Source organism: Haliaeetus leucocephalus, unplaced genomic scaffold, assembly GCF_000737465.1.
Source record: "Haliaeetus leucocephalus isolate CR32 unplaced genomic scaffold, Haliaeetus_leucocephalus-4.0 Scaffold92, whole genome shotgun sequence".
NCBI lineage: Eukaryota > Metazoa > Chordata > Aves > Accipitriformes > Accipitridae > Haliaeetus > Haliaeetus leucocephalus.
Genome location: NW_010972528.1, coordinates 3,247,053 through 3,269,578, shown reverse-complemented (window position 1 = coordinate 3,269,578; position 22,526 = coordinate 3,247,053). Strand labels below are relative to the sequence as shown.

Below are 22,526 nucleotides of genomic sequence, written 5' to 3'. Positions count from 1 at the left end.
GCCGTGCCCGCCCCTTCCCGCCGTGCCGCGCGGGCGCCATGGAGGCGGCGGCGGTGCTGCGCGTCAAGCGGAAGCGCGGCGGGACGGAGCCGGCCGAGGCCCTGCTGCTCGCCTGCAAGCGGCTGCGCACGGAGTGCGGCGGCGCCCAGCCGGTGGAGAGGAGCCTCTTCAAGCTGGTGGCGACCGTGTCCTCCAAGGTACCGCGGCCGGTGTCGGGGTAGGCCGGGGCCGCGCCTCAGGCGGGCGGGGGCGGTTTGATGCGGCCGGGGCGCTTCGTCGTGCTCCCGCAGGGGCTTTGGCCAGCAGCCCGCTCTCTCCTGGTTGACGGTGGCGCTCCGCGCGCCGCTTTGCGGATCCCCCCTGGCTGCGAAGGCCTTGCTCGTAGCCGGGAGAGCAGCGTCTCGATGCGAGGTGCCGTCCTGTGCCGCTCCAGAAGGGCACGGCGGCCTCCCCTCCCCTACTCTCTGACCGGCCGGTTGCGCAGCAGCAGCGTACCCGCGAGCAGAGCAGGCTGTTAAAAGGAACGTAGCACGCAGTGACCACCGGGAAGAGCTGGGTTCAACACTGACCTTTCTGTACTTACCACAGAATAGTAAGCGAAGCCTCAGTTTCTGCTGTTTGAGGTGCTGAAGCTCATCAGCCCTACAAGGCTAACTTCCATCCACTGTACAGCCTTTTATGTTGAATAGAAGTGGTTGTTTCTGGGAACTGGCCTTTATAGGAGACTGTAAAGGATATTATGCCTTAAATTTAGGACCATCACAGTCTTCCAAAGGCATGTGGTTTTTTTGGAGGGTTATTCTGTACCACAAAGTATATTGTTTAAAAATCAAATTGAAACAGTCTTAAAATTTACAAATATCTTACACTTTTTTTTCCCCCATATCAAGAGAATATGATGATAGTTGTGTTGCTTAAAGCAGTAGTAGAAGCTACTTGAATGTTGTTAGGAACGTTGGTACCGCAGTCCTCAAATAGGAAGCACCAGTAATAGCAGTTACGAATCACTTCTAGAAAGGAGTGTGGCTTACTATGTTGATGGTGTCATTATATTCCTCCTTCTTTTTGTTCCTCTACCCAGAATGAACCAGTTCAAAAATATGTTCAAGAAGTGATCACTCGAGACAAAGCAGCTCAAAGTCTGCAACCCGCTTTAGGAAGCACTCAGCGAATCATACAGGAACTCCGCTCTTCCAAGCAAGTGAGAAGGAAGGAAAACCGTTATCGTGTGATAGCCAGCCATCGACCTAACTGTACTGAAACAGTTGCACCTGTCATAAATGGCGAGGCATCGATTGATGGTGATAGATCAGACTCTGAAGCAACGGAAGATGCTTCACAAAAGGAGAGTGGTGCTGTTGATAAGCAGTCGGACTGCTGTGGGAAATTCCAGTTGTTTGATATTGAACAAGAAGAAGAGGTGGTGGGAGACTCCAGTGTAATTGCTGCAAACCCACAGGTCAGCAAACGAATTTAGTGTAATTGAAGTACTTTGATATCACTGTTGACTGGTACATGTGGGCAGACTGACTGCTGTGGAAGTTTTTTTGCATTGTAAGTATTCCACTATTTAATAGGAGCTTTAACTAGATATTTGCAAGTTGGAATATTGTACAGGGAGTAACTTTCATGACGACTCTTAAGTGCACTGATGTTGAGACAGACAGCTGTGTGGAGTTGGCTGCTACAGGAAGGGCTTGTACCACCCCGTTTTTTCTGTGCCATGTTCTGATGTATAAATTCTCATGTTCATCTGTCAGGTGGATCTCTGAGGTTTTTTTATTAACTTCTCTAACTAGAAAAGAAAAAAATCTAATTCAATGTCTTCTCATCTACCAAGATGCCTAGGAGTGTCACTTGTAGGCAAGATTCATTAAAGGAAAAGATATTTTAGAGCCTCCCCTTCTCATTATTCCCATATAAGGTTTTACTGTATATTTTGTTTTTAGCAGAACTCTAGGTGTTTGGCAGGCTGCTTAAGCCCCTACATCCTGTTTTCATTGGTATTATGAGTTACATGTGTTTTCAGTTGGAGGAGCATCTGCTCAGTAGCTAGCATGGTTTTAAGTATGAAGAAGCTCTGCCTTCTGTGTAGGGTTGCCCTGCAGACAGAGTGTTAAGAAGATTTTGTATTAGAGACTCGTAACCATATGGAAAAGAAGGTAAGAGGGTGGTGTATGCTTTCTTTAGTAGTTCCTTCACGGTATGTAAGTACAGGTGGATGCTTTACTTATGCAGCCCATCACAGCTCTGAGGAAAACTTCAGTGCTTCATGTTAAAGAAGATACCCAGGTGAGGAAGAGCCCAACCAGCTGTCATTCTTCAGTGTTTTTTGTAGGTTATTTCAGGGCTTTGCTCTCAAACTTTAATATGAACTCTTGCTTTGTATTAAGCAAGTAGCTCAAACAGATGTTTGAGATCTGTTAACTGTTACCTATCACTCTGCTGATTAGAAGAACAGAAATGAAACTGAGGTAGCATCAGAATTTTCCCCTTACTCTTTTAGAGCTAGTAGTAACCGTTGAAAGCAAGGAGTAAGCTTTGTTTTTCATTCTGTAAGTATTCAGAAGTGAATGAAAGGCTAGTGTGTAGCTGTTCCTCAGAATTACTTGAGTAGTTTGGGAGACACCACTGTGGATTGGACAAGATATTCTGAAAAGCTCTAGCAGAGAAAAACTGGCAGCAAAAACCTGCCTGTGTAGACCTTCAAGTGCAGGTCACTAAAGCAAATAAATACATTTTATTAGGAAGGAGAAAGCCTGAAGAAATTTCTTCTTGTGTTAATGTTGAAGTGAGGAAACAAAGGAAATAAAAAGTGTATCTGTAGGGCCTGTCAGCCTTTTCCTGTTAATCTGTCATATTTTCATTGTTTCTTCTGCACGCTTTGTATACTGTAGTCTGCTTGCATATTATCCATGGTACTGTATGCACGTCTTTCCTGCAGTGTTGCAAGTGTAACGCTCTACAAAGCACAGGCTGTCTTAAAACTTGTCTTTTCAACAAACATGTCATCAGAAACAGATGAACAGTTGTACAGGATAGTCATACCCCCTTCAATAGTTTCTAATGAACTTGTCCCAGAAGTTTTCTCCCATTATCTGACACAAGGCGTGGCAGCACAGTACTATGGTAATCGGAAAATTCTTTGGCGTCTTTCTGTTCTAGATTGCTAATGTTCCAAGTATCAGCATTCCAACGGGAAAGTCTTTCGGTCTAAGATTGCAGAATGTCATCCTTAGCTAGGTGTTGGCTACTGTCCACAAAGAAAACTGTTGGCTGTAACTAAAACTTCGTGTGCATGGCTTCAGTGGAAATATGCTTTTTTTTTTAATATTTTGTTTTTTCCTCAGCAGAAGACTGATCCAGATGTGATTCTCTGCAATGCAGTAGAGATGATACGTGAGCGTTTAAATGTTTCTGAAGATGGTAAAGAAGAACACCATGAGAAAGAAGATGAGTATGTTTATGACATCTACTATATGGAAACATCAGCCCCTGGTTGGATCCAAAATATCCTTTCTGTACAGCCCTATAGAGAAGAATATGAACTGGTAAGGGTGTGGGAAAACAGATCTTTCTTAAATAGAAAGGTCACAAATAAACATGCTTAAAGTCCTATCATCAAAAGTTGCCATGCCAAGAAGGATCCTTTGAGTTACTACATGTATACGCAGTGACTTCTGTGTTAGGCTTTTTGTAACTGCCAGTCCTGTGTTCTGCAGGTTACTGTTGATTCAAACAAATTATGATATGACAATGAAAACTAAAGGGATAGTGCTCGGGTACTCAGAAGAATTTGTCTGGCTTCAAATTGCCAAATAAATTTTGGCACACAAATGTAAACTTAAGTAATTCACATCTTATTTGTGATTAGAAGGCAGCAATTAAAATGTAGTTGTAAATACAGTTGAGTGAAAGAAGGAGCAAGGGGACACACACCTTTTTCAATATTTGAGGACTTGACTTTAATCTTAATACAAGATACTTTCTTGTAGTAGAACTGTCCTTCAGTGACTGTGGAGTTAGGAAGTTAAATGTAAGCTTTTGTCTTTCATTGTATCGGTACTGTGATGAATAGACTTGCATATTGGGAACCTGAAGCTACTTTTTCTTTTCCTTGATCTATTACACTACTGCTGAAGTGAGCAGTATTAATTTAGACATTAACCTTAGCATTTAAATGCTGAAGTGGAACATGTAAATGCATGACTTAACTGATTTTTCACCTAAAGCAGATCACTATGTTATGGTGAATATACTGACAACACAAATCTTTCTGCAGTTTGCTTTGTGCAACTGCAGAATTATTTATGCAGGAAGTAGATAAATATCTCTTGGCTCTGTGTGATCTGTGTAGTATTGTATAGGTAGATGAAAAACCGCTTAATGCCAAGTGTCTGTATTTACAGTGAATGTTATGTTTTGTGTTGACATGCAGGTAGATGATGATCATGTTCCAGAGGAAATATATGAAGATGAAGATGATGAAAATGATGAAAATAACTGGCGTAATGATTATCCTGATGAAGACGAATTCTTACCCGAGGAAGATGGTGATGGAGAAAAAGGTATGCCTGTCATAAATACTGTTTGTTTTCATGCTGTGCACATATAAATCTCATCCTTTTTACATGCCATTTCTAAAAAAGCAACTAATTGAGCACTACTGGGGTAGTGTTCTGCTCTTATAATGGGTTAAATCTGCTTAGAAAAGGATCATCTTTCTTGGAACTACAAAGGATCTTAGTGTTTTTGCAAAGTCAAAATTAAGAACTCTATTTCAGGCTGCTGCAATTGCAAAGGATTGCTTGTTTTGAGAAGGAATAGGTGACTGGCTCCATGTGCTTGTGAAACACTGCCTGTGCTTTCTGAACTCCCCATCCCAGTGCACTCCAAGCACAATTCAAACCTCACCTAACAGAGAAGTTGTTTAGACTTTGTATTTGTTAGTTACTCAAGAAGCTTAAAATAATCTGATGAATGTAATTGTTTAACTAAAAAGAAGGGATAATTTAAAAGTGTTGATGCTCTCTCTTTAGAGTCTGAAGAGAGTTTCAGTGATGAGGACCAATGTTACAGAAGAAGAACATGGAACAAATACCGACAGGAGGTTCTACAGGAATTTGGATATGATGAGATCCAGGATTTGGATTCTGACTAACAGCCCTTTTTTGAAGATGAAATGCACACTGAAGATGAAATTCTACTGTTGTAGTAGAACTGAAAATCTAGACAACTGCTGATGGCTATTCATAAGAATGTTGAACTGGAAAAAAAAAAACCAAACCACAAAAAAACCCTGGAAAACCACTTTTTGGTAAAAGTTGTGCTCATTGGGACAGTAGGAAACCAATCTTTACATGGATGAGCTTTAAGCTAAATTTTTGCCTGTCTGTCTTCTGAAACTGTTGGTGACTAGCACAGTTCACCCTAATGCTTACTGACTAGGCTTGAGTATTAGGTACTAGATTGGGATTCCAGTAAATGGGAAAATGTCTATCATCTGCGCTGTTACTATCTGAGCAGCCAACTTCAGCTGGTAGGTATTAAACAGAGGGGTATGAATATGGCCACTTGACAAGACAAATTTTCATTCCAAGCAAAGGATACTACATGCTTTAAAATAGATTTTTCTGCCCATTCTGTGATGCTGAGCTTCTTAAGGATTTTTTTTTTTTTTTAAATTAAAAAAGCTGCATGGCCAAGCATTTCTATCTGTACTGACAGTACCTCCACATTATATATGGAGGTGCTGTTGGCAGCAGCCCTTCTGGTCATGACTAATGTGTCAGGTTTCACAAGAAGATCGACATGTCTGCTGTGATAGCAAGTGGAAGTCCTAGAAAAAGGCAGTCTGTCCCAGTGCTTTCTACTGTATTTGTTCCTAAGTTTCAAGTTACTTTCTTTATGAGTGTTTGAGCATTTAAATGCCTTGAACTGTCCACTTTATTGCTGGATCACTCTCCAATAGTAATTTTACTATGGGAGCAGAACAATATATGTGCATTTAAAATGTAAATAAAGAATTTTTGGCTAAGTTTTCTTTACTCATTTAAAGATCATATGAGTTGATACAGCTGAAGCCATCTCATCATTTTAACTTGCATTCATTCATCTTTAAAACAATTATTTAATCTTGCCTGTTTGGACACACAAAGTATTGCAGCACTCTCCCACTTGAGTCTGTAAAAAATAGCTAATAGGGTGTTAGGTCAGTGTCATTCATGTGCTGTAGGTTGCAGCAGTGACTTTAGGTCAGTTAGTTCTGGCTGATGATGTCAAGGTAGTGGAGGAAAAATGGTTTTTTTCCTTCATTTCACAGAAAGGTTAATTTGGCTGTTAACCTATACCACAACCCTAGCCTGTTAAAGCTATGTTTGCCCACTGGACAGATGTCTCAATTTAGATGGTGAATTCATTCTAATCATATGCAAGATTAAAAAGCTGTATTATAATAGCTAAATGCTAATTTTCATTAAATACTGAAAAGACCCTCTATGTTTACATGCCAACTGTGCACAGAGTTCCTCAGCTAGCATTAACTATCTTAAATCCCAATGCTGCTTCATAAAAGTAGCCCAAGGCTCCATTTTATGTTAATCTTCACCATCTACTACCATTTGCCATTACATATAGCTTTTTGTTTAAGATGGATAACCTGGGTCAGGGAGTCAGTGCAAGAATCCAAATATTCTCACTATTATTCAAGTGGCTGCTACAAATGTGGTGCAGCATTTGAAGTATGCATCGCTTCAGCCATAATCTTGTGATTACAAGATTTAGTTCAACTTAAAAGCACAAAAAACCCGCACCTGTCGACAAACTCAGGTCAACTGAGGTAAACATTCTGAACTAAGATAAAAATTCCAGGTATGTTTTTGAAGTATATCTCATTCTGCTAGCCGAACAGGCTGGCTTCATATTACCTTTTGTTGCACCAAAATTCAGTATCAAAGTGTCCTGATGTTAGGCTTACAGCTTTAGAATTACAAATAGTACTAATTCCTATTTTCTCTCCCTGCTACTTAGCTTTCAAGATACAGTTGCTGCCACAGAACTTTTGCTATAGAAGAAAAAAAGAAAGTGGTTTGTTCTCTGAGTTTTTGGATGGTCATTTTCTAGTGAACAGCACTGAAATTTAGAAAGGGAATTTTCTGACTGTTGAGGTAACACTGCTAGTGTGTTCCCTGAAATAGTTCAGAAACAAATGCTTACAAGCTTCAAACTGAACATTTTAATTTTGGAAGTTTCATAAAGCCTATCAGAAGTTGACCATGTACTAACAAGCTAACAGTAAAGAATCATCAAATGTTAATCAAATCTTTAGTGCCAGGGTGCTTTGTTGATTAAATCCTTGCCACAGTCAGATACCACATTTCCACACAGCGTATGGAATAAAATATCTTTATCTTTAAGGGAGAAAGGTTGGTTCAGTCTTTAAATAATGTAGCACACCTTTATTCATTCTTCTGCTAATAATGACAAATTAGGTAGTTTGTTGTGACCAGTTGTCTTCTGGGATAAGAACTGATAGCACAGCAAATCATTTCATGCAAACATCCATCAGAATTAAGCTGGAAATGACTTTTGGTCTTTTGAGTTAAAATGGTTTTCAGTCTAACTTAAAAATGCATTACTTCACCGCCTGGTTCTGCAGAAATCTAATTTGATCCATTAGCTCTTACCATTTTAATACCAATTCTGAAGAAGGAACAGTATTGACGCATAGCTTGTGTGCCTGAAATGAGTAGGTAATCATTATCCAATGAAAACATGCCCCGAAAATATGCCACAGTTTAGGAGGGTGATGCGAGGGCACAATCTACATGGGAATCCGACTGCAAGTAAGTACTTTTTCAGTGTTTCTGAAAGACCACTGGAAACCGTTTTCTTGTTTTTTCCAGTTCCATCTCTTCCCTTTTGTTGTCATAATTGCTTTATCCTCCCTCCTGTTTCTTGTAATGGCTTTGAAATTTAGTTGGATTTGATTTATAACTTCTTTTCTTCATTTGTGTCCATCTCTGTTAAAACACAGTAACAGAGCAGCTGCATGTTTCGTGTGACTGCACCTGCATAGGAAATTGGAGATAAATCAGAAGAATAGCCACCTAATCTCAACTCTAATTACACAACATGCATCTGACTAATGAAAGTTAGTTGTCAAGAATGCTGCCTCTTCTCTTAAGGGAAACAAATGATAAAAGTTAATACAAAAAGTGTCTTCCACTCATTTTTTTTAAACAGATAATGTTTAAAACTTTTGTTGATATCCTAGGGTGTTTTTTCTTTTAGGTATCCTGCCAAGTAACTGAAGTAAAATCTTTTTTCTCTGTAATTAAGAGTGTAAATATGTAGAATAAAAAAAATAAATAGCACACAGCAAAGTGACAAGATTACTGAGTATTCACATATTCACTAGCAGCTGCAGCATCACATCCTGGTACATTCTAAGATTATGCCATAAACCTTCCTTTCCACATCCCTTATCATGGTTTTCTCACATACATGACAATAGTGCACTGCTGAAGAAAAATGTATAATTTAACTGCAGCAATTTAATAGAAGGCAAAATTCCATCTGTGACTGACATAAAATCTATCCATCTTCAAACAACTGATTCAGTAAAGCAAGACAGTTAGCTTGCATTACCAAGAATGTCCAGCCCTTTTACAGTCATCAACCTTGCTTAAGAAAAAGATTTTTCATGTGCTTGATTAAAGAGAAATGTATAAAAACTGAGGACAAAATCTGTAGAAAGTGGATGGTCTTTTAAATATACAGTAAATAAAATCTGGGTGTAAAAACATATGTATAAAATTGATATAGCTCTTTACTGGGTCTGGCTGGGATGCAGTTACCATTCTTCATAGCAGCCCATATGGTGCTGTGTTTTGGATTTGTGGCTCAAACAGGGTTGGTGTGTTACACTGATGTTTTGGCTATTGCTGAACAGTGTTTGCATAGTATCAAGGCTGGGGTTTTTTTCTTCCCACTCTGCTCTCCTTGCAACCAGCAGGATGGGGATGGGCAGGAAGTTCAGAGGGGAGATGGCCAGAACAGCTGACCCAAACTAGGCAAAGGGATATTTCATGCCATATAATGTCATGCTCAGCAATAAAAACGGGTAGCAGAAGAAGTGCGTGCATGTGTAAGCGTGTCTTCCAAGGTGGCTGTTTCTTGGAGACTGGGTGCGCATCAGTCTGCTTGTGGGAGGTGGTAAGTGATTGCCTTTGCAGCAGTGGGTTTTTTTCCCCCTCTTTCCTTCACTTACTAAACTGTCTTTATCTTGACCAACGAATCTTCTCACCTTTGTTCTTCCTATTCTCTCCCTCATCCTGCTGGGGGTGCTGGTGAGAGAGCAGCTCTGTGGGTACTTAGCTGCTGGCTGGGGTCAGCTGACTATAACCCTTTTCATCAACATACCGAGATTCACTTATTTAATTTTCCGCTGTCCTAACATCATCTCCATCTACAAAGAAACTTACCTAAAATCTTGTTGATAAACTGAGGTCTCCTTGATGCAGGTAAATAGACTCCCAAGAAAAAGACTGGAATTCCAGATAGAGCAATGGCGATTCCAATCAATGAATTTATAGTGTCACTATAGAGTGGCACTACCACCAGAAATACTGTACATATACAGAATATTATTGGGAAAGCCACACTCAGCTGCAGACAGAAAACCAGAACAGAATGTTATTGAAATACTCGTTCTCTACAGTTACAAACATTTTGGTGATGTTTGGAAACTTCTCCCTCTCAAGCCCACTTTGTGAAATTATCTGCTCTTCCTCTTATACATCTGGCTATTTGGAACCATAAGCAAATTGCAGAATTACTCTTGAACAGAACTGCTGCTAAAAATTGCAAAAGTAATCAACTATGGTAATTCTGCTGTGTTGAAAGAAATTGTATACCAGCATGAAGTGTTTTTTCGACAAATCCAATGAAACTCAGGAAACAAGAATGACTTTTTCATGTAGAGTAGCAAAGTATGAGAAGATGATAAGAGGATCAGATATTGAACTGAAATACCATCAGCACTAAATGTGGTCCACATCAACAGAATTAATTAAGCATTCCTAATTAGAGATTTCTAATCCAAGAAAAAAGGCTAACTACTATGTTAGCCTATTGAGACATTCTCCAGTTGACAGAGAGAAGGGATACTGATTGAACTAACGTACAATAAAAGAACATACTATTACAACAATCACTTATTATAGAGCAGACAAGCTAGCTTTCATGGTACAATATGAAACGGAAGCCATGTTTTATGTCCTAATCAATTTGTAACCTTTAGACATAATACATATGGTCGAGATTTTAGATGGTACTTTTACAATATGTGGAATTTTAAACAATTCTTTAATAAGTATTACCTTAAGAGGCCTGGGTCGATCTGGTTCCTTCCAACGTAGATATAATTGCCCAGCAATAGACAGACCAACAAAAAACCAGTAACTGAAACTGAAGTAATTAATAAGCTTGAAGACATCTTCCACAGCCAGGTAAATAAGGGTCATAGCACACTGTCAGAAAAGAATAAGAGAGATGAATAGCAGAAGTTTGAAACATATTGTTTATGCTGCTTTTGCCTTAAAGTAACACCTTATACTCCTTGGTGTTTGGCATGATTTTATGCCTCAAAAATCACTCTCAGAAATCACTGTGATCACAGCAAATCCGAAGCACTCTCTTGTGATTTTTTTAAAGCTTTCCTCTAAATAATTCATATAGTCAGTTCTGAAGAGCTGAAAAGAGAAATAATAATAACTTACGTTGAAGAGCAGTGCTGGCACAGGTGTGAACCTCCCTATGTGGATCATAGACAACAGATCAGGAAGGTGACCTTCTCGAGATCCTACAAAAAATAGCCTGGGGAAAAAAAAATAGTCAGGAAACAGATGTGGAGGCCACAGGTGAGAGAGAATGTATTACAGAAAAAGAACAATACCAGCCAAAATAAGTATTTACACCACTGAATTTCTATTCTTTAAACTGGAACATGGATTCAACGCTTCATATAAAGATGTACTGCACAACAACCATTAAAAGATATATAAGCTTTTAGAAACATGCTGTTAACATCCATTTTTAAAAAACAATCCTCCAGGTAAAACAGAAAACATCTACAGTAACTGAAATAAATTTCTATTGTTCTAAAAATTCTAAAAGCTAACGCTGAAAACATTCCAGCTTATAGCAGAACAGTTTTAATGCCAACCAGAAGAGATTGCCAGGTCTCTAAAAAGAGGTCACTCAACCACATGCTCAAAAAACAAACACACATTATTTTATTATCAACTGCAAATTGTTCTATATTGACTACTTCACCAGATCATGTTCATATTTGTTCTCAGTATAGAGGCATTGTGCATACATTCAATGGACAGGAAGGATCTTAAAATGCCTGAATAAATCTATTTAAAACTTTCACTAGACAAATCCACAATCAGTGCTCAGAGGAAAGCTTCTATACTGTATCCTAAGTTTTCTGACTGCAGCTTAATAGCAATAACAACTTTTAAAACTTTTTACTTGAAAAAACCCTTAAAGATACTGATTTTAAAAAGTCAGTAAGTTTTCAGTAAATATATCTGAAAAGAACTTGCTAGAATTATTGTATCAAGTAAAATGGAAGAACATTCAATCCAAATAACCAGAAGGCCTGACGACTCACCACACAGACAACATTCATTTGATCTTTAATTGTACCCTGCATACAGTTAGGAATGCTTTAGGGAAGTAAGGCAGCGTTAAGGGTGTATGTACACACACACAGAGGTTTATTTAGGTCTGTAATTTTATTGTGGCTATTCACTATAGGTTTGATTACAAAAGTATTTTTGCCACTCTCATAATAGATGAGCATAACAGTCACATGTAAAAATACTTAAGAACATTTGTCAAACAGAAAGTGATATGCACTACCTTGATGATGCTAGAATTGAAGCATTAAGTCCACCAAAACAAGAAAAGGCTACTGCAATGGGAATTGTCCAGCTGAAGATACCAAATACCTGGTCAGCGAACGTCTGATGAAAGGGAAAAGAAAAAGGAAACATGAAAATATCTGCAACAAAGTATACGTAAAACAATGACATCAAAGCTTTTGTAGTAAGTTGGTATGGAAAAATAGTAATATAGTAAGGACAATCCATAACGCAGCACAAAGAAGCACACAGCTTTTTTATTTATTCATGGATTCTAAATAAGCACAAACTTCTTCAGCCAAGCACCTGAACTCACATCTTCTGCTCACAAAAATAATGCTCACAAAGGAAAACAAAATGTTTTTAGAATTTTCTCACCAATCCTGATATATTTTATCTAACTGAACTACAGAACTCAAGTGTAACATAGTGACTACAGAGAATAAAGGACAAAAATATTATGTATCTAACAATGGAAGTGCTATATTGCAGATGATAAACATAGCCACCATCATGCCTACTGTTTATAGACATTGGGAATCTATTTTATTTTCCTTCTTTTTAAATTTCCTAAGCAACATCTTTTTTTTCCTTTAGCTCCACGAGCAGGGCCTCTGGGCTCTACTCTCACAACATGGCAAATGACAGAGCAAGTATCTTACTAGCAGTCATTTGTTAATGTTGCTAGACAATACTACAGGCAAACTGTGGTGACCTTCCACGATAAGGCTCTGAAACCAAGAAGCCAGGAGCATCAAAGTTTCACAGCAAGTGGTAAGAGTAGTCAATTGCCAGTGATCTGGGACCTATAATGAAAATGGGTATTAATTTGCAAGATACTATCCTGGTCAATTCTGTTCAGCCTCCTGGATGAAAAAAAGGCAGAGAGACTTAGAATATCAGACGAAATGTTTGAAAAACCAAGAAATTTATTACATGAATACTGACAGCTATTCTAAATCCCATCTCAGTCTGAGCACTATACATGTCTGAACATTAGCATGTTTGGAGTTAAGCAGAAATCCGCTCATGCTGTGTTCAGAGGATGTGGATGGAAGCCTTCCTATCCCAATTCTACCTACTGCTAGCTAAATTACTTCCACGATTTCTTTTACAGAAGCAAACTAACAGTCATGGTAGCAAAAGGATCATGTGTACATTAGACAGCACGAGATCATTATTTATAAAAACAGAAAGGTACATACTTATGTATAAGTGGTATTCAAACAAACCACAAAGATTTTGTGGGTATTAGAACATTTTACAACTCAGCAGATAGCAGTAATCTAAACCTTATTAGGAACCTTTCTCTAAATCACCTTCTTAGCTCTCTCTTGCTTTTATCAATTTCAAGATCCTCAGACATAAAAAGCATATATTCTAGTACAGCTTTGTGCGGGTCTGTCTTTTCCTTTACAAAAATTTTCTTCAGTTTTTAATATTTTAGTATTTTGAAACACCTCCCCCTTGACCTTCCCTTTAAACTACTGGTCTTCATCATAACATTTATGAGCTAACGAGTTCAGTCAAAGTGCATTAACATTCAGAACTGGCCTTTGTTTGTAGCTTATAAAGTTATCTGGATTTAACAGTGGTCAAATTTTTATTTAATTACTCCAGGAACAAGATCACCAAGAGCAGTGCATTATGATCCATTTTCTGAATGTTTTTGTAAGTCAAAAAAGCCTAAATGACTTAATACAGATTTTTTTTTTTTTGTGAAATGAGTGATTGATTTTCATGAGGCAAAACCCTGCATATAACATCAATCTTTAAACCATAAAATGCAGAAAAATTTACTGACATAAAACAAAGCTTGGCTAGTTAAAGTTTCCTGTTCTTTGTCTGGGTTGACAAAATGCTTTGTTCAGCACGTTATCCAGGCTAAGGTTCAGAATCCAACTCTGCTTAGCTGTACACTATCATCTACACTAAAAAGCAAAATTTATTCCATCCTTTTGTGTAATTTAGTTGAGCCTCAGCAAAGGCAGATAGGATTTCCTGCTGCTAAGGGACAATGCAATAGCTTACAATCACTTCAATGGGAACCTTGCCAAAAGGTTCAAAGTCAATGCATCAACTGTGTTAGTCACCCTGATTCTTACTAAAGCACCTCTCCTCCTGAGCTCCTTTAGTTTATATGTATTAGCATAGCTTCCCTCAAAATGGAGCTTCAACACAGGGGCGGAAAAATGCACACACACAGATTCCCACAGAAATTATAAAAATTAACACGAGGGAAGTATCAAAGAACTAATCCATGTATGAATTCTATTTCATGCTGGAATCAGAACATCAATTTAGCAAAAGACCATGCCATAAGAAATGTGTTCTGCATACCATGGCTTTACCCATTTTCAGTCAATTGAAACTGCATAAGCAAATAATAATTTACATTATTGTATATAAAAGATTTCTGCTGCTCAAGAATAAATAATTACTAGAACCCACTTTGCTTCTCTCAGATTCTTATTGGATCTAAATGCAGCTCTGAGAAACCTGGTCTCCCAAAGCAGAATGTAAATCATAATGATCCAGTGAACAAATTAAGACAACTTCTCCAGAACAAGTAAGAATGAGGACAAGATGAAAATCCTAATAGGCGATTGTTGTAATATTTTAAAGGATGATTTAAACCTGGACTGCTGATTTCCAAAGCCAAACAGCAAGTGAAATAACTAGACACCAAACTTAAAACACTAGAGGATTTTTTTTTAATATACAAAGCTAAGATACAGAACTCACTCAACAAGATGTTAAGACAATTAAGATGTTTAGTAAGGTTGCCTGAAGGATAAGCACTTAGATAAGTAATATTAACAGCTAAAGTTAAAGAAGAGAGAGAAAACATATGAATGTAATCTTATGCTGCAGGATGCAAATTAGCTAATATGTCATTTGGAGAAACTTTCTCCCCCAAAATGCACGTTGGCATTTGTTCTTTGCAAGCATTTCGCATTTCCTTTTGAAACATTTAGTAATGGGCCAGTGTAGAATAACAGATGTGGGACTAACTCAAAGGCCGTTTCTATCCTGTAACGTGTATCCAATCTTTCTAAGATATGCTAATGTTGTTTCACACATCCTGGAAAACAGCAATCACTCATATGAGCAGTAAAAACCACAAAGACTTAACACAAACCTATGGTATCACTGACACAAATTATACACAGATCAAGACGTTATAGACTCTACGTATTCTGGATGCAAGCTATATGATGTATAACAACCGTTGATCTAGCTCAAAGCCTAAATAATTAATTTCCCTAGATCTGTATGAGTCAGACTCTTTAAAAGAGAGAATAACCTAGCGACAGCCTTTACCAAACACTGTCATTTCCAATGTACTTTTTAATGTTGTAGTTGGGATTCCTGAGTGAGCAAAGGGTGGAGCATTAACTTCAAGAGCTTTAGTTTTCCCTAAGTGAGGTAATGGAAAAAAGTATTTTAACTGAGAATGATCTAAAAAGTTCAGCTTGGTTTACCAAGTAGACCTGCCTGCAAAACGATCTTTCAGCAAAACAAAGTTGAAAGGTACCTGAAGTTTGGCTAAACTTTTTAGTGATATTAACTAGCTTAACATGACAAGTATAGACCCACCTGCCTTTATGCAGGCGTTTTCTGACAGGGTTTCACCCTTATTTATAATATAAAAAATCAGCCAAGTTCATGTATTACTATTCAGACAAAAAACACACTTCTATACTTCAGAGTACATATTTATAAATCCTTCCACACTCCCATTTTAACAGATGCCAAGAAATGTCTTCTCCAAAGCTAAGCTATACTCTCTTGTGAACAATGACAAAACCAAAGATGTCTACAGTTTCTTGCAGAAAGTGTTACTGAAGTGTATGTAAGTAAAAGTGGGCACAATAAGCATTCAACTGTATGCATATGTCAGAGGGTTATTTTCCAGAAGAAAGAAGGGCAGAGAAAAGTACAAAAAGCAATCAAGTTATCAAGCACATACACCACGTGCACTGTACCAAGAGAAAAAAAAAGGGGAAGGGAGAAGAGTTAGTGGCCTCTTTCTGCTAAAACTGCAATTGCACAATCATGGATCCTCCACAAATAAGCTAGACCTGGGCTCTGAACTGAGCACCTGACCAATTTCACTTTAACTACCCCTACTCCCGGGAACAGTGAAGTGCATGTATAAAAACAAATGAGCTGGCAACAGGGGAAAGAATGGAGCATTCGCAAGGGTATGCGGAGGATGACAGAGGAGCCTACCTGGAGGCAGCTATAGCAGAAGCATTTAGTCCACCATAACGGGAGAAAGCCACCACTATGGGGATGGATTTCTTCTCAGGTTTCTTCTGAGAAAGTCTAAAGAGCAAGAAGGATTAAGAGATTAAATTGTCATCTCTGCTATAGTCTAAAAAGTCCTGTAGTCCAGACTTGAACTATAACTGCTTCTAACAGCTAGGAAACAGTAAGAGAATTCAGTGGCTGATAACAGCACTTGCAGTTACAGATAAAGTCCTTTTATGCCCTCCCATCCATTGGACATGTAAGATATACATATATATATATACATGCACACTGTAGAAAGACATGCACCTGGAATTGTTCCCCTTAGTTCTGACTTTTTTTCCCAAACCATCAACAGGGAATCATAATGAAGGAAGAAGCTTCCAGTCATGCACTTCTCAGCTGAACTGTCCTTATTTCATCATGACTAAAATGTTAAGTTACTCTGAGAAGAATGGTCAAAAACTGAATTACAGCTTTGTTTCAAGACATGAATGACTGATTTAACTACATTTTATTTTTATCTTGGGTGAGTTTCATCTCATGATCATCTCGTAACTTGTGAATGGTTTGCAAGAACACTTTTTTGTCCTTTTAAAGATCCAAACAGTTCTATACAAACAGGTTGAACTAAAAGCAGCAGGAATTGGCCCGCATAAAGAGCTGCCACGACAAAATACACAGGATACTGCCTCACACCCAGTAATTCAGGCACACAGATGATTAGAAAGACCCACATTTATGTTACAAATCACAAGATGAGTACCGTTTCATCACACTTAGCTGCACACAAAAAGTGCACTTAGAGGCACACAAAAAATGTCAGACTACACTGAGAGCATATGGAGCTGCGAGCACATGCTAGGCTGGCAAAGCACTAAACAGTATTGATCAGGTGGATAAATGCAAAGAGAATGTAGCCTAACATGAATAAGAAAGTTACACAAAACTATACCCAAATATTATCAGGTGTTTCCATTAGCAAGGCTTAAAAGGCAACTACAGAGCATCTTTGTGTAGCTCATTTCAAGATCCTATCGCACATGCGAGCTTTTTCCAGGCTTAGTTCTATAACATTCTTACCCTGAAAGTGATATAGAGCCGTAAGGAAATTAATGTATATAAGCAATCTGACTAGTATCTTGGAAGTGCAATTAATTCTGCTTTTACTTCTCTCTTGAGGCAGAGTATAAATACATTCCCAAATTGCAGGAAGATTTGGCAGTCAGAACTACAGTCTGTTTTCTCAATTTTTAGCTTCTCAGGCCTTTAAGGAGCTACCTCCTAAAGGAAACAAAGAAACTCTGATTTATGGCAATCAGGAAGCCACACATGCAAAAAAGCCACTGAGCAGATGAAGTTTTCTTCCACTGCCATAGATTAAATTTGTCAAGATACTGTATGACATCTGTTCAGTTTGACCAAATTAGATTTAACATCACATATATTAAAGAAAGGAAAGAGAGTGCACATCAACTGAAAACAGAGTAAGAAAATTGTGAAGGTGCAAAAGAAGGCAATTTATATGTTTGGGTTTCCTGTAATTCTTGTGTCAACCACCATTCTGTTGATTGATTCTACTCAAACAGACCTAATTCTGTCCTTGTATTATTGGCAATGCCTTTTCTTGGAGAAAAAGGTACCAGTGCAGTGCAACGTCCAGCATGAAATTCTCTCTTCATATTTAGGTCACTCAATACAATCTTATGGTAAGAGAAACAAGCACTACTCTACTGCATTAATATATTGCATGTCTACTGCATGTAACATGTCTCTTCTGCATGGCCCACGTTAAGATTACAGATGCCAGCTCCAAGAGTAAAACAGTTTTGTTCACGGAGGTGCTGAAGATATTTCACCTAAATCTTCTCAGGTGTTTGTACTGTTCTTAGCATTTTTAATAGCTAGCTGTAGAATAACGGTTCAATGTTTTCCAAAGTCTCCTACATTTCTCATATTGAAAATATTATGTCGCACTGTTTCAAGTTCTGGCTCAGCTTTTCAGCTTGGCCTCCAAAGCCAGAGAATTTCTACATAACTGGCAACAGGAGTGCTGCATTGATAGTGAATTACAGCTACCTCCAAGAAAGAAGGCAAATGACGTACTGAACAGCTCTCTTCTAAAAAGAACTGCCTGTCCCTATGAAGAGTTCTTCATTATAAGGTACAGAATGTGCATTTCATCCAAAGGAACCTTACTGGGAGGTGCCAGGGCAAGCAAAGAAGGTGGACATGACACTGGCAGCCAAAGACAAGCAAATTTTCATCTTCAGAAAAGAAGCAAATGACTGGCCAAATGAAGGAAGAGAAGTAATACCTAAAAGGTCTAAGAGTAATTTAAGAATTTCTGGCTGAATTCAGTTAGAAGAAAGAGACTCATCATTTGCTAAACTACATACCAAAGAAGAATAAAACAGCTAAAACACACAGCCTCCCATATTCCTGGTTCATTGAGGGAGAGGGCATGTCGAAGTGAAGTAAGTCTGCCCTAGAATACAAGTACACCAGGGTAAATTGGATCGATCAGTGCTAGACTCACAAGATGGTATTCAAAGATGCAACTGAAGTTGTCATCTTTATCCCCAATCTACCAAGAAAGCTGTACAGCTCCAAGAAAAATGACAGCCGGCTATGCAGGCCAACCAACTATTTGCTTCAACCAGGAATCATTTTTAGTTTGTCCAAGAAGAAGTAAGCTGCCAAATATTACCTGTTGTATGAACTCAATCAAAACATCCCAGACATGACCAAACACAGGAAGCAGCTAACAGGCTATGCACTGGCAGCCAGTACGTTCTTTCCTGTTAGAAGATGAAGCAGCCCAAAAAGTGCTTGTGGAGCCAGCTGCCCTCTTCACAAACAAAAAATACAATGGTGCTCTCAGATGAAAAAAAAAAATAGTTGTTCAGTGACAGAGGAAGAGGAGAGAAAATTTCTGCTTTTATTTATTTCTTTTAAGTGTGTTTGTGCTACAGAGTAACTGCTTCACATGCAAAAACCAATAAGGGTTGTGATGGTTTGCCTAAGGAGGTAAAACAGAAGTCAACTGTGAAACTGACAGGAATCTTTGAAAAAGGAAGTGATTTTTACATGATCAGCAACCATCTGAAGAGCATTTGCAGAACTTCTAAGCTAGCTGTTGCTGTATTGTTTAAATTACATCAACAAAAAAGAGCTTAAAAAAATTAGTTTCTTAGCCCCAACACTGAGACTATACCATAATGAAGCTAATACTAAAGTAAAAGAAGGACATTTTATCATTTTTTTCCTGAATCATCCCTTGTTCACCTCCCAGCCACCAAGAAAAACAGTATGCAAGGTAATGTGCAAAGATACACTATTACTAGTATTTCTTTTACATACAACTTTTACTCCCATAATTTAGAAACTGGAAATAGCTTTCCTCCCGCTTTCTAGCTCGAAGCCTCTTGACTGAAATGAATAGGAGAAAGCTACTCCATTCCTTCCCAAAATAGCAACAAGGAAAGATTAAATTTAACTGCTGCTTTACTACACAAAAGACTCTAAAATGCAGCAATATTATTACCATGTTTCTTTAAAAAATCATTACTGTAATTTTCACCCTAAAACTACATAAAGCACAATAAGGAAACTACAGCAATCTGTATCATATATCACATGTAGAATATGTGAGCAGATCAACGTGGCTCATTTTCAGCAGATTAGTTTTTTGAATGGCTTAATTCTCATGTCCTTTCTTCATTCATCCACTGACCACAATGCCCTAAGTCTTCTAAAAGATTCCACTGAGGATAAAATTCTCTTCCACCACCCAGAGAAATTTCACCATGAAGATTTTTACATTTCTGTATTATAGGAGGGTTTTCAAATACAGACCATTACAGTCATTAGCTCTTTTTTTTCTTCCTATTCACTAGAAAACTATGGGTGCATTATGAGTGTTTTAATTTGAACTGCAAGTGCACCTTTGAAGCAACTCTCCCCAATATTGCCACTTAATGCTTTTTGGTTCACACTGTTTAACATCACAGCTAAAGGGAGCTTGCCTTTTAGAAGAGGCTAAATCGGAAGATGAACTTCAAGAGCGTACCTACTGCACTCCCCTACTGCAATCCAACCACACATAAGCATTCAGTCCACAGGACCTCATTAGAGGTAGTCCAAAGTAAAATACCCCTGAAGTATGAATAGTGTGCATGTCAGGTCCTCAGTGTCAACTGTTCCACTCTACTGACATCCTTCCAGAGGTCCACACTACTTGCTCATGTATTAGTAGATCAAGCCTAAAGTTGGTTTCATAAAACTGGGTAATTAAATTCATATCAGCAATGAGTGATGTATTAGGTATTAAACTTCAGCTGCACTTTCACCTTATCATTCTAAAAGGCATATAAGTAGTGGCAATCAGAAGACCATTGTTTGCAAGCCGGTGAGACATCTCAGCAAAGATGAGCAGATAGAACATTAGTTAAGCTTTTAAGTGCAAGTACTTGGCAATCCTGAGACCTAGTGAAAAAGCACAGTTCTAGACTTCCAAAGTCATTCATTCGGTTAAGTTCCATTAAAACTAGCACAAAACATAAATCCCCTAATAACTCTGGAAATCACAAACATATTTTTTCATTCTTATCCTGGTCACCCAGTATCTCTGCATGCAATTAGATTGATTAAGGTCTTGATTCCTAAGTCTTTCTTTTTTCTCTTCCACGTCTGGATGCATTCTATACTAGAGAAGACGACCTGATCTGTCCAGTTCTGAGTATTACAGTTTCACATAAAATTACACAGCACGTGTATAGTATATACACACCAAAAAACCCAAATATATACTCACTTTTGGTCAAGAACAATGTCAAAGAACAATTAAATGAAGTGTATATAAAATGATAAAAACTTGGGCCTGGGTTTCACAAGTGTAGTAAGGTTCAGGCATCCGTCATCCCTCTTTTATCTGGCCTCCGATTGCTGCTGCAGTGCTACCACTTCCTGTGTACAGCAACACAGATTGGACAGGCCCACAGTGAATCACTCCCCCAGTCTCCCAGGGTGGATCAGTTTTCCTGATCCCATTCACCAAATGGCTGCATAAACCCCTCTGATGACTAAGGGCAGGAACAGTAGAGTAGGCACAGAATACTCTTAGAGGATAGGCTGGATTGGAGAATTTCATTGCTGTCAAAGAAGTGTATTTTTCAAGTCTTTGTTAGAAAAAAAAACAATAGCGTGCTGCTTTACAGAGGTCAGGACAGACAGTGGACTGTGTATTGGCTTTTAGTTTTGTCTGTATTACTTAATTATAGACAAGAATTAAAAATTCCATTATCAGTCACTGGAAGGTACTTTATATGGGATACTATAGCCTACAACAGAAACAAATAGTCCTGGAGGTTTTATTACCCCTTAGCTTATTCAAAATGAAATATTTTCTGCCAATTTTTGTTTTGTTTCATTCTGAAGTGTTTTACCAAATGTTTCTCAATATATTTTATGACAGTTTTGTATTTTCATATTCCAGCTAAAATGAGGCAAAGAATTAAAGTTTATTTTCAATACATTTTGAAATAAACATCTGCATAATTACATTTGAAATAACAAGTTACAGCTCACATTTACCATAAACTATTTTGAAAGCTTACACTAATCAAGTTTGAAAGAAAGTCAAGTAAGTGCTTTTGCAGAATCATCTGCCTAAATACCCAAAACAAGAGTTTGCTGATTTGTTAAGCTAGTTTTCAATCATAGTAATTGGGAACAGAGTGAATACGTCCTTCATTTTGATGTATTTAAAACTCTCTGCCCATTGTTTAACTACTTAAATTTTAGAAGCCAGTTGCGAATCTAAAAGGGAGGAAAGCTATTTCTTTTCCTCCAATTTAAATAACCAAAAAGAAGATTAAATTTTCCAAGTCTCAATTCTAAAGGACATAGTAACCAGTACTATCCAATTAATTCACTAGCTAGAGGGCAAAAAAAACCCTTCACTATTGTTGAATGATTAGCTTTAAGTATAAAACATGATTTGACCAGCTTTTACTTTAAGACGCTTATATATTTTAATTGGATTCAAACTTCCATCCATATACAAAAATAATGAATTTCAATATATTAAAAGTTGTTGGAATTAATACAATATTGGAAAGACAGTGATTTATGTTATTAAAAAGGAGATACAAAGCTAAACTTTGTCATAGCTGAGCTGTGATATATCCATTTACAGATTTGCATTGCACCAATTATTAGCTCAATAGAATGTAGCTCCGTCCAACACTGTTCTGCATACTGCTCCAGCTTTCTAAATACTGCAGCATAAAGGAGCAGAGAAGACAACTACATACTAATAAGTCTAATTTA

At 38.0% G+C, this 22,526-nt stretch overlaps 2 protein-coding genes across 4 annotated transcripts in view; one reads left to right on the top strand and one right to left on the bottom strand.

Annotated features, from left to right (window-relative positions):
- Nucleotides 1-38: 38 nt before the first annotated feature.
- On the top strand, nt 39-5,161 carry SLC7A6OS (solute carrier family 7, member 6 opposite strand). 3 transcript variants are annotated; one of them, XM_010584690.1, is made up of 5 exons: nt 39-197; nt 1,082-1,201; nt 3,351-3,551; nt 4,439-4,568; nt 5,040-5,161. In XM_010584690.1, the coding sequence occupies exons 1-5, from the start codon at nt 39-41 to the stop codon at nt 5,159-5,161; spliced, it is 732 nt and encodes a 243-aa protein (XP_010582992.1). The 3 variants fall into 3 exon arrangements, with proteins under 3 accessions (XP_010582992.1, XP_010582985.1, XP_010582978.1); XM_010584683.1 differs by having other exon boundaries at nt 1,082-1,459; nt 3,354-3,551; XM_010584676.1 differs by having other exon boundaries at nt 1,082-1,459.
- A 541-nt stretch (nt 5,162-5,702) lies between these two features.
- SLC7A6 (solute carrier family 7 (amino acid transporter light chain, y+L system), member 6) overlaps nt 5,703-22,526 on the bottom strand; it is a 32,064-nt gene continuing 15,240 nt past the window's right edge. The window contains exons 6-10 of the mRNA XM_010584664.1: nt 11,935-12,038; nt 10,782-10,878; nt 10,383-10,532; nt 9,486-9,669; nt 5,703-8,069 (exon numbers count right to left, since the gene is read on the bottom strand). Of these exons, the coding sequence (XP_010582966.1) occupies nt 7,990-8,069; nt 9,486-9,669; nt 10,383-10,532; nt 10,782-10,878; nt 11,935-12,038 (615 nt within the window). The 3' untranslated portion in view covers nt 5,703-7,989. The remainder of the gene's footprint in view (nt 8,070-9,485; nt 9,670-10,382; nt 10,533-10,781; nt 10,879-11,934; nt 12,039-22,526) is intronic.